Source organism: Macrosteles quadrilineatus, unplaced genomic scaffold, assembly GCF_028750875.1.
Source record: "Macrosteles quadrilineatus isolate MER2022 unplaced genomic scaffold, UCM_ALF_1.0 Scaffold_6__1_contigs__length_79288215, whole genome shotgun sequence".
Taxonomy (NCBI): domain Eukaryota; kingdom Metazoa; phylum Arthropoda; class Insecta; order Hemiptera; family Cicadellidae; genus Macrosteles; species Macrosteles quadrilineatus.
The window spans coordinates 37,740,034-37,752,662 of record NW_026542599.1 but is presented as its reverse complement, the minus strand read 5'-3'; the positions used below and the strand labels follow the sequence as shown (position 1 = coordinate 37,752,662).

The 12,629-nt window shown below is 34.2% G+C and overlaps 1 protein-coding gene across 1 annotated transcript in view; it reads left to right on the top strand.

Moving 5' to 3' along the window:
* LOC128996793 (peroxisome biogenesis factor 2) overlaps positions 1-8,734 on the top strand; it is a 68,240-nt gene extending 59,506 nt beyond the window's left edge. Inside the window, exon 8 of the mRNA XM_054422268.1 lies at positions 8,641-8,734. Within this exon, the coding sequence (XP_054278243.1) occupies positions 8,641-8,643 (3 nt within the window). The 3' untranslated portion in view covers positions 8,644-8,734. The remainder of the gene's footprint in view (positions 1-8,640) is intronic.
* The last annotated feature ends 3,895 nt before the right edge of the window (positions 8,735-12,629 follow it).

Sequence of the window (12,629 nt, the reverse complement as noted above, 5' to 3'; positions counted from 1 at the left end):
CACCGAGGTAGAGCGGGGGTAATTTTCCTATAAATATGTTTTCAGCAGTAAATATATACATATATAAGGGGCGGCATGAGGACTTGTAGCCTACAGGCGGCATAAAGGTAAATCCGGCCCTGAAGATACCAAGAAATAAAATAACGGTCAATATCTTAAACGAGATAAAGTCTGTGTCGTCAACGCCTTTTCTACTAATCTCAACCTATATCAAACCTATAGTCTAACACTGAATATAGTCTGTACCTACTTTTATATTTTTGTTGATAACTTTTTTTAACCTAGTATTTTTGGTATAAGCTACATGAGAATAAACGCCTCAATGTGTACTAGTAGAAAAATATATTCTCTCCACACCCTCTCTAATTTTATTGTACTAGCAATAGCAATACAACACATGGTTTTTATGCCTGTGATTCAACACTGTGATTCACATTCACTGTGCAGTACAGGAGATAATCCTGCTTTAAAAATTACTGTACTGCAAACCTAATTTTATCAAGGTTTTTGTAGCAACTGTCTTGTGATTCTTGTAGGCCTAAAAATATTTTTCTTTGCTGTAACTTGTACCTTACAGATTCGGATTTTGAATTAATTTATGCCTATATTAGAAAGAAGTGTCAGTGTTTTTGGGCCTTTATTGAGTATCGTCTTTTGGGCCGCTCATTTTTCAGGTACATTAGCCGAACTTATCTCTTTCAAAAAAGTTTCATATTAGAAAAAAAAGTAAAAAGTCAAGGTGTGTTTTGCAGGTCTTGATGTTGAAATACGTGGCTCATGGCTTGCGTGTGGTGAACATGGGAAAATTGTAGTTGCAGTATATCTAGGGCACATTCTAAGTTAAATTTAACTTTGTTGCAGTCAAATCGGACGGCAGATGTAAAGTTTGAATGTCCATCCTGTGGTCATTCCACTCAAGATTCATCTGCAGTTCGTCCTGTTACGTCTGCACAGTGCAGAACCATATAAGCAGCACTTCCCATTGTGTAATGTAGATTCATGTAAATAGGCCCAGTTCAGTTTCATTAATAATTTTGATCCCGCTTAAAACATTTAAGCTGACTGTTGCTTATTTATGAACCTTTTCCTGTTGTGAATTCATCAAAATTCTTGTTTCTGGCCCGTGGACTATTTTACTACTGTAAGACAATAATGGCTCTTTACGTACCTCCGTCAAATAGTCCATTTATAAAGATTGCTTAGTAGCTTACGTGTTTCGTTGCAAAGACAAAATTCTCATAGCCTACAACTTGTCAAGAACACAATTCAAAGAAATATAAACATAAAAACGGAACGTATATTCCAACATTTAGATAGGGCTATCATGATACTGATTTAGACAGGCGCGGGGTTGGTAGAAGACAATGTCAATTCAATTGGGATGTTGTCTGCTACCAATCCCGCACCGGACTATGTCAGTATCATGTTTAAAGATAAATTTGGAAAATTTATGTTTTGAGGGTCAAAAGTAAGAAAAAACTAATTTTACCCCTTAAAACCCCCCATGATCTGATCTTGCTGGTTCGCGAACTCATTCAAGCTTATTTAATAAAAATCAGACAAAAATTACCCAAGTTATCACGTTTACGGACGTATATCTATCTATACTATCCATCTCTGTACTTCTATACAGTACTATTAATTAAAAATTTAATGGTGTCCGTCTGTATGTGTGTTAATTGGCACAAAAACTATTGAACCGGCTGGGCTTAAATGTTTATAAAAATATAACTACTATACCAATTATCCATTTAGGACTATTCACACTTTGATACTAGCCGAGGGCTTTGCCCCTTGAGCTTTCTGAGGTGATGCTTTTAAAAGAAGGTGTGAGAAAGGATAGGATAAGCAGGCTTACCTTAAAAAATGTAGGCATCCCACTTCATTCACTACAGAACACAGAAGAAAACACAAACAAAACAAAATAAACACTGGATATTTCGAGGCCACTGGCCCCTTTCTCAACATGGAGAGTCACATTATATATTAAGAGTCTTTCACTCCATGCTCCACGAAAAATATTGTATATCAAATTCAATGCAACCATTGCCCATCTCAATACATTGGACTTACCACCACCAGTTTTAGAACAAGAATGAACAATCATAGGACAGATATAAAAAACAACCATCCAGAAAAACCAGTGCCTATTCATGCTACCGGCCACAATATGCAAGATTTAAACAGTTTTTTCAATTCAAAAATAATAAGATCTTTCCCTCCCACCTGTAACCCATTACAACTAAGGAGATGGGAACTCTCTTATCAAAGGGAGCCCCCAAACCTCAATCTCAGATAGGCCTAACATTTTCCTTTCCCCTTCCACACCTAAAAAGCAGGCTTAGACTAAGTGTAAATAAAATCAATGACTCATAACCTGTAAATATTCATTTGTAAATTCATAGTGTGTTGGAAACACTGCTTCCTTACCAGTGAAAGACTCTTAATATCTAATGTGACTCTCCATGTTGAGAAAGGGGCCAGTGGCCTCGAAATATCCAGTGTTTATTTTGTTTTGTTTGTGTTTTCTTCTGTGTTCTGTAGTGAATGAAGTGGGATGCCTACATTTTTTAAGGTAAGCCTGCTTATCCTATCCTTTCTCACACATATTCTCAGGCAATTAGCCCTTTCTCTCCAAACCTAGCTTTTAAAAGTAGGTATTGTTTGGTCTCCATGGCTGCAATGAGAAAATTCACCAGGTTTACAATTTATATTTTTGCTGTGTTATCTCAATGTGAAACAAGCAGAACTGTCAAATTGATTTTTTATCTATTGTCACACAGCTGGCTTATAGTAGATTTCTCATCCTTATGGAACAGCTGAAGCCAATTTTATTGTTACTTCTGTTACCAACTGTAGAGGTCGTGTTTTGTTTGCAGTTTTATTCTTGTTATTTAAGTCATTTAAAACCTCATTAAGCCGAATAAAACAATATAATCATAAACAATAACTGGTCTCCAAGCTATATAACCAAATAGTAAAGCACAAATCATGAAATTAACCCTAAAATAGAAACAAAATTTTGTCTACCCCAGCGATAAGTGTGGACGTACATGAACTAGACTCGAAAAACAAGCTTCAAAATTTACAATGGGATGAGGAGTCTACTTGTGTTGCTTAGTTATGCTTATAGCCCGTTCATTTCATGCCTTAAAAAATGGAAAAAAATATCTTGTACCTAGTTCTGTAAATCGCTTTAAAATATCCTCCTAGGTGTCTATTTTAACACACCAAAAAGCCCCGAGGGTGGGAAGTCGGGAAATGGCCACCATTTTAGATGGATTTTATAGATGCCGGCCATTTCCCGACTTCCCACCCTCGGGCTTTTTTGGTGTTAACCCATTGGCGCCAACTTACGAGCGTTACTCGCCGGCCGACTTACGAGAGCCGCTCGTGTCACCGCTAGGCAGCGCCATTTGTTATTTAGTTATTATTATGTTTCGCCCTTTTTGTTTCTTCTTACTATTATAATGTTTATAAATATCTTGCTTCTTGATTTGCATATTTACTCATTTATTTTAGCGAATAACAAACAATTTTGTGTTGCCATGGAAACCACATATCACCAAAAATCAGCTGTGGTAAGGTAAACAAACAATTTAAAAAAATGTTATCTATAAGTATAAAAGAGGATGTTTGTATATATATTTGTTTGTTTGTTTGGCAGGGAAAAACTCGGACACCGCTTGACAGATTGTAATGAAACTTTCAGGCATTATTAAGCATTATTCAAGGAAGGTTTGTGTGAAGTTTGGTGCTGATCCGTCAAAAGGGCTCCGCCCCAGTGGCTCTGGAGTTTCCCATGTTAACCTTATGAGAAATGGAATTAATGAATCATAACAGCTGTTTCAATTAAACAAGTTGGTTCTGTTCTATGATTTTCAATAGCATTAAAGTTACATGGATTACCAACAGGGTGCAGCACTATTATTTCTTTTACATTTATGAACCAGCTAATTCGCAACCAAAAGGTGAGTGAGCGTAGCGAACGAACTTCAACCTGGAGGCGAGTTAGCGTAGTGAACGAGCTAACCTGAAGGCAAGTGAGCGTAGCGAACGAGCTAACCTGAAGGCAAGTGAGCGCAGCGAACGAGCTCCAACCTAAAGGTGAGTGAGCGTAGCGAAAGATCGTCAACCAGGACGTGATTGAGCCATGCGAACGAGATCATCTTGAAAATTAAACGTAACGGTACTTAAATTATAAATAGTCAAAGGCAAGACAACGTCTGCCGGGTTCAGCTAGTTACTTATAAAAGTACACAACTTTTGATTTTTCTACGTAGGGAATCGATTGAACTTTATAATAGTAGTGTTATTTGGTGTCTGGATTAATCTTGGAATTTGTATATCAAGTTTACTTTCAAAATATTGTTTTTAAAATTTTTATTTTTATAATCTTTATATATATATTTTTTTAGTTTAGAACTTTGACTATCCAATTACCACTTTTCTGTAGACAATTTTTCTGTGAACAAAATGGTGAAAGAATTATTAATTTATTACCTAAGGTTTTCTTTCTATAGCAGATAGAGTAAAAGTCTACAAATTCGGTAAAATTAATTGCCGCCAGAGGGTGCTGCAGGTAGTGCAAATTCCTTCCCCAATGGGTTAAAATAGACACCTAGGAGGACATTTTAAAGCAATTTCCAGAACTATGCGATTTTTTTGTTGTTTTTTAAGCATATTTTATATATCAAATGACTGTGCTATTAAGCAAATAAAATATAGCATAACATTCATCTTGTGGCAGGTTTATTATATTATGATTACGGTATAGACATTAAGGAAATAAGCAAGATTCTTTAGCAATTTATTGTCTGTATTAATCTAGGCACTGTCCTTGAGTTTTCAAAACTATTTTATACACAAATTAATTCTCCTTACTGTTACCTGACACAGTAGGCTTTCTTGTATTGATTATAGCACGCTAAGTAGATAATTGCTGCATTTACTTACTTTTGCCGCACTCCAGTATCAGTATTGCAACCAGAGGATAAAATTCAGTATGCATTTATTAGGCATGTAATATGTGTATCATTGAAAATAAGTTGGCAACACTTAAAGATACTACGACTACGATCAGCTGTTGCAGTGTTTCCAATTTTGTTCAATTGGATTTAACCTAACCTAAAACGTGATGTTTACTAATTATATCTACAAGTTTGGTTGGTTTGGTTCGGTTATGACAGTTTAATTTTATTATTAAGTCATTATAAAATTTTGATTGAGCAATTTCTAGTTTTATTTAATAAACAGAATTATTTTTTCTATTACTCTACTAAACTTTTGTTTTATTATTTCATTATCAGCAAGTTTGGTTAGTTCGGTTAGGTTATGATAGATTAATTTTATAATTAAAAAATAATAAAATTTAATTTGAGGCATTTATAGTTTAATTTTATGAACAGAACTATTTTTGCGATTAGTAGGCCTAAACCTTCATTGCCAATGTACTCTCTACTACAGCGCTGTTCACGGAGGAATTTTTAACTAATGCCTCATTCGTACCTCCCCTAAGTCAGACCCTATGTTGCCGGGTTTCTAATTATTTTTTTTTAACATGCAAACTGTTTACATTTCAAAACCAAACATAACAGCTGGGATTTCTTTTACTAATGTATTGCCATCTGTTTCAGAATATAATAACATTCAAATCAATCACAATGTTATCCTTATGGAAGGACCTTTGAGGGCAGCCCACGCCCTTCAAAAGATATATTTCGAAAATCTAAAGCCAGTTTGCACATCTACACACCTAGACGAACATTTTGGTATATAGTATGTGGGGTTAAATCTTAAAACTAAAAAGCCTTATTGTTCACAAAGTTTCATGTCGCGTATTAAATATATAGATGCTTTATAATAACTGTAGGAAAAATATAACGTGTAACAAGAGTACAAGTTGGTTTTGCCGCACTCGGGGAAACTTTTAACACTCGCCAGCGGCTCATAAACATTTCTGTCATGTGCAGCTAAGTGCCGCTTGGCACACTAGTTACAAAAAATAACCATAGGACTACTGATAAGTCACATATTATATTACAACATAAATTTACATTAGTTGGTCTATTCGTAGACAAAATAGCTTAACACATCAGGGTTTTGCTTACAAAAAGTTTAACATATGTGACCATAGATAAGTTTAAGTTAAACCATAGATAGGATAAAACATACTCCCTTGGTACATTTCTCATCCTTATGGGATCAGCTAAAGACAATTTTAATTTAAGTTCCGTCCAGTGCACTGAAGAGGACAGTTCGGTTTATAATTTTTTTCTTATTATTTCAGTCATTTAAAACCTTACAATCTAACCATAAACAATAATTCATCCCCTAGTTATACCGGGTGTCCAAAACCACCCGTATACCCCTTTCAAAACGTTGGAAACATTTTCTTACAAACAAAAAATAATACAGAACTAGCTAAATTGGGTAGGTCTACCAAATGGTGATAATTTCAAATCCAAAATCACACCGGAAGTGGCTTTTTCAGACCGGAAGTTGACTTTTTTAAATGTAAGCTACCAATTTTGATTACAGAATCGGATTCTACGTTAAAAAATACATAACTTTTGTATAAAACTTTTTATGAAAAAAACTAGTTTTCTACCTCTAATTCCCTATTAAAGTCAATAATTTTTGGTCATTCATCTGTCAAAGTTACTCAAAACAATAATAGAGAAAAAGAATAACAAAGATTACATAAAGACATGTTGAATAGAATCAGCTTTTTATTGTAAACACCTTAGTAATTGAGTAATAGCTGGTCAACACATTGCTTAATTTAATTTTTGTTTAATTCATTTGTTTTTACATTTGACCATTTAAATGTAAAAACAAATGATTTTTTTATAAAATGTGATATTAAGCAATGTGTAGACCAGCTGTTACTCAATTACTATAGTGTTTACAATGAACAGCTGATTTTATTTATCACATGTCTTTATGTAATTTTTATTATTTGTTTTTCTTTAAGCCCCCCATACAAGGGCGAGCATGTTCGCGAACATGTTCACGAACATGCTCGGCGTTGGCAACAGACGGACGAGCATGCTCGCGGACATGCTTGGCGTTTCCAAGAGATGGACTAGCATGCTCGCGAACATGCTCGTCGCTCGGTAGCGGTTCATAGGCCTATTTCTTGCTTCTCTTGAGCTCTGTGACAGTCAAGTTGTGTGTAGGCCTATTTAGCCTACTCCTGGTGCTTTTTTGCTGCAATTACAGCATTTAGTTTTTTTGCAACATACGCATTATTTCTTAGACATAAATCAGGGGTGATTTATTTTTAGCCGATTGTGCCAGGCCTTAAGTTATCGGATTAAATTCATCCGTCATGGTTTGAAAATATTGTTGGTTAAAATTCCATAGTTGTGCAATAACATTTCTCGTAGTTTTGCTTATTTTAGCCTTTCTTAGACTTATTTAATTGTGACAAATTACCACAGAATTGATTGTACACATTTGTGTAATAATATACCTATTGTAATTGATGAACCCTCTATTTTGGAAACTCATTTAAATTTGTATTTATTGCGTTACAAACACAAACAAATATTTATTTAGCTTCTGTAAACATTGATTCTAAATCTATTGCTGTAACTGGAATACATCAGAGTATCAACACCATGATGATTACAAGTGCAATCTGTCTATTGCGACTACTTTGTAATGGCGGTAACGAAGTAATCGTTTGGAACCGGAACGGTTACTTGTAATGAGTCCACGAGTGTAACTGGAATCATAGTAGAGGCTACATGGATGGAATCATTGAGCCTATCTCTAAGTTGCAGCGGCGAACATGCTCTCGAACATATGGTCGTCCCCACAGATGGGCGAGCATGTTCATGTTCGGGCTCGTCAGGTCGGACGAGCCGAGTGCCGAGCCCAACATTCTCGCCGCGACGGGTCCCACACACGGGCGAGCATGTTCGTCGCCAACACCATCACGAGCATGCTCGCGAACATGTTCGCCCGTGTATGGGGGGCTTTATTATTGTTTCAAGCAATTTTGGCAGATGAATGACCCAAAATTATTGACTTTGATAGGGGATTGGAGGTAGAACACTAGTTTTTTCAAAACATGATTTATACAAAAGTTATGTGTTTTTCAACGTAGAATCCGATTCTGTAATCAAAATTAGTAGCTTACATTAAAAAAATTCAACTTCCGGTCTGAAAAAGCCACTTCCGGTGTGATTTTGGATTTTAAATTATCACCATTTGGTAGACCGTACCCAATTTAGCTAGTTCTGTATTATTTTTTGTTTGTAATAAAATGTTTTTAACGTTTTGAAAGGGGTGTACAGGTGGTTTTGGACACCCGGTATAACCACACAGTAAAGCACAAACCATTAAATTCGCCCTAAAATAGAAATAAAATTTTTTGACACTAGCGATCAGTGTCAACGGGCAAGAACTAGACACGAAAATAACTTTATCTGAACATTAGTTACGTCCTCCAACAAGCATTTTGGATTTTCAAGTTTCCTTTTCCAAAAATGTAACAGTTTTTGTATGTCTGTTGAATGAAATAGGCATAACAAATTAAAAAGGGTTGATGTAAAAACTTTGTTATAGCCAAACAGGGTTGTAACAATCCACCCTAAATAAATTACTTAACAGGAATGAAATTTGTTTCAGTAAGGCTGATGAGACATACACATACAGACCGAAATTGAAAATGGAAGAAAAAATGCATCGTTACAATGTTTAGGTATTATTTTATTGTATCATTCAATTAAATTCAAAACATCATTGTTTATTGGTGTACATATTTATATATAAGAACGGTGTCAATGTCATGACATCAAATAGAAATTGAAACAAAAACAAAAGACAAATATTTGAAGAAGAAGAAGGTATAAAAATGCCCCACCGATTTTACTGATTTAAACTTGCACATGCTTGGTTAGCAATTTTAAATGGGGGCGGGGATGTTGTGAACTTGATTTAATATTTTTTCACTTCATTAATTTTTCTTTTGATCTGACTTTTATATTTTTCTAAATTACTGTATTTTGTTCTACCACATGTTAAATATTTTAAATGAAAAAAGAAGCTTACTAATCTGTTTGTGGAATAATAGTTTACTGTTTTGCTAATTATTTCAAGATTTAAAACACGAGTTAAGAAAACCAATCTTTGTGTTTGGTTAGAAATTACAGGCGATTGGTTTCAATCGTCAGGCCCTGCTTGGTCCAGCTTGTTGCATTTTAACAACACTACAATACCGATTTTATCATTAAAAAATCCTTTATCTTCATTGAGTAGACATTTCCATTTATAAAACTGTTTATCTCCCGCACAATTTGCTGTAAAACGAAGTACAATATTATCAAATGTATAGGTCTGTTTTTCCCACTGATTTATGAGGCTTATTTCTACTTCACATCGTTTAGGTTTGTCACAATTGACAAGTACTTCTAAATAGTCATTCTGTTCCAACTCATACCTCTCAACACTGAGGGTCCAAAAACTCCCAGCCCAGGGATGACATTGAGAATAATGTCTTTTCTCCAGTTCAAGGTTTGTCAAAGTAATAGAGACGTAAAGATGTGCAGAATTAGGCTCGCAAAGATACTGAGGATGTTCATTAAAACAACTTTTCATACATTGGGATGGGGGATATAGTTCGTAGCGGTTTCTTGTAGTTGTACTCAAATATTCAATTTCATGCGGTTTACTTGATACAAACGATCTGCAAATGGCACTTATTTCTTCTTTATTAAGGATTCCTGAAGAAACAACACTGTCCCAAAATTCATTGTTTTTCATGGTCAAAAAACAAATGTATTTTAAAAGATCAAAAATATATAGCCGAAGAACTAATTCATTGCCTTCCACTGAATCTGTTTGGAATTTAGCCCATTTCAAAACTGCATGCCAGAGTTCAATTTCTTCAATTGGAATATAGTCCAATTGTAGTATCCACTTTATTCCACTTTTATTGATCTCCAAAAATCCATCATCACTTATCAATCCTTCTATATTAAAGATCACAATTTCAGTCATTTTTCTATTGAGTTGTGGTGTTATGTGACAGACTGGGTGGCATATAGCAACAAAGAAGTATAACAGGCCTGAGTTTAATGATTTTTTCATATCTTCAATCAATTCATTTTTAAAATCATCAACCAAGTACTTTTCATATACATAGAGTAGTTTTGCCTTTTCCTCAAAAGTAAGCTTGGGTATTAACAGATGACTTGCTCCATAAATACATTTTAAAAAGATTCTGAATGTTTCTGGTTCTACATCATTTACTGGGATATCACCCTTTTCAGCCATTTCACCATCCAACATGGCTCTGAAAGGTTTACTACAACCCATCAGAATCTGTCTAATAGCTCCAATTTTCTCTTTTGGGCCACTTTCAAAACCAAGGTTAAAGAAACAGTCATGTTTTGCTTTACTAAGCCAGTATTTTACACGACTTGGTAATAATTGTGAATCATTCATTTTTTTATGCGGTCTTGAACTATTCTGAAAATTTATGTGGAAATTGTTTCTAGTATGTAATGGTAATGCATTGTATATAATCTCTAACACTATGGATTTTGGCTTATTGGCTTGTGAAATAAATGAATGGTTTGATTATAATGGTGCTTCCAGTTGTTGACATACAATGATGCTGATGGACAATCTTGTATAATCTTGGTTATTTTGATTCACATTTATCTGTAACAAACATAGATTTGTGTTAGTCAATTTTGCCATTTATGCATGTATATTTTGTATTGTCTGAAATATCGTTAAATACACTTTAAAAGAGGGGTGACAGCCTCTCCAACTAAAGTCTACTTCTTATGTACCATATTTAACTGAACTTTAATGTTATCTAATTGTTATTGTTGTAATTAGTTATAAGCAAGTTTCAACTGAGCACTGACTGATCCTTTGCCACGGGATTCCAGGTATGTTATATAAATATTTAAATGTTTATAAATATTTTATTTTTTTTTATAAAAATAGTCTCTTTTATAAATAGTGACACAAACAGCTTAAACCTACTCAAGAACTAAAGCTACAACATCAAATGTAGTCTAACATACTTTACTCGAAAGTTAGGTGCCTCAAAACATGTATTTAAACAATTCCTGACTTATTTATTTCTATTTTTAGCGACCCCTTAAAATTTTTTACCTGAAGTTAAGTGTTGAATTTTAAAAGATAATTTTAATAGGACATTTTAGTTCAGTTTGTTTATACACTTGAATAATGTTGATATTTTCAAAGTTTAAATATACTGTTTTTCTAATCAAATAATTTAGGCCCGGTTTCCCCAGCTCATTTAAACTTAGTTTTGTTAAACGGTTATGTAAACCTAGTTTAATTTAGATTTGTGTTTCCCCCAAATTTAAACTAGGTATTAATCTAAGTTTAAACTAAACCACCTCTCGACTTGGTTTAACTTTTGTTAACGCAAAAACTTTATACATCAAATGCTTAACAGCACTTGTTATACAGGGTGAGTTTTAATTGTCCCCCCCCCCAAACTTTTTTCTACATTTTTTCAAATATCAATCCCAGACCACTTCCAAACATTGTTGGGTAGTAAGTACTTCATTTTGACGAGGTGGTCATTTCCGGCCGCCATCTTGGATCCGCCATATTGGATGCAAAATTTTTTTTCAAATGTAAAGGTGGGGTTGTGACCCATTATTTCGAATTAAATTTTTACTCTAATTACAATGCCGCAAACCGTTTTTAAAAATCTTGATTCATTCTAAAGTTATGAGGGCTTTTTAAAACTTTATTTTTAGCCCATTTTAACACTGTGCATTTACAAACTAAGACCATAATCTCAAAATAGTGCTAGATAAAGATAAGTATACACTACCAGTAATTGTCGACCTATTTTCACTTGGTTATGATTGATGTATTTTTTTCGGCCGCCATCTTGGATCCACCATTTTGAAATGTGATAAATTATTTTAAATATGAAGGGGGTGTTGTGACCCATCATTTCGAATTACTTTTTTAAGCTAAACTCAATGCCGCAATCCATGATTTGTTATCAAGTTTTGTTTATGAAATATTGCAATTTTTTTGTTAAAAATGTCAATATTTCAAAATCAAAAAAATGAAAATGAAAAACGGATCATGGAATTAAGTTCAGCTTAAAAAAGTAGTTCGAAATGATGGGTCACAACACCCCCTTCATATTTAAAATAATTTATCACATTTCAAAATGGCGGCCGAAAAAATACATCAATCATAACCAAGTGAAAATAGGTCGACAATTACTGGTAGTGTATACTTATCTTTATCTAGCACTATTTTGAGATTATGGTCATAGTTTGTAAATGCACAATGTTAAAATGGGCTAAAAATAAAGTTTTAAAAAGCCCTCATAACTTTAGAATGAATCAAGATTTTTTAAAACGGTTTGCGGCATTGTAATTAGAGTAAAAGTTTAGTTCGAAATAATGGGTCACAACCCCACCTTTACATTTGAAAAAAAAATTTTGCATCCAATATGGCGGATCCAAGATGGCGGCCGGAAATGACCACCTCGTCAAAATGAAGTACTTACTACCCAACAATGTTTGGAAGTGGTCTGGGATTGATATTTGAAAAAATGTAGAAAAAAGTTGGGGGGGGGGGGACAATTAAAACTCACCGTGTAT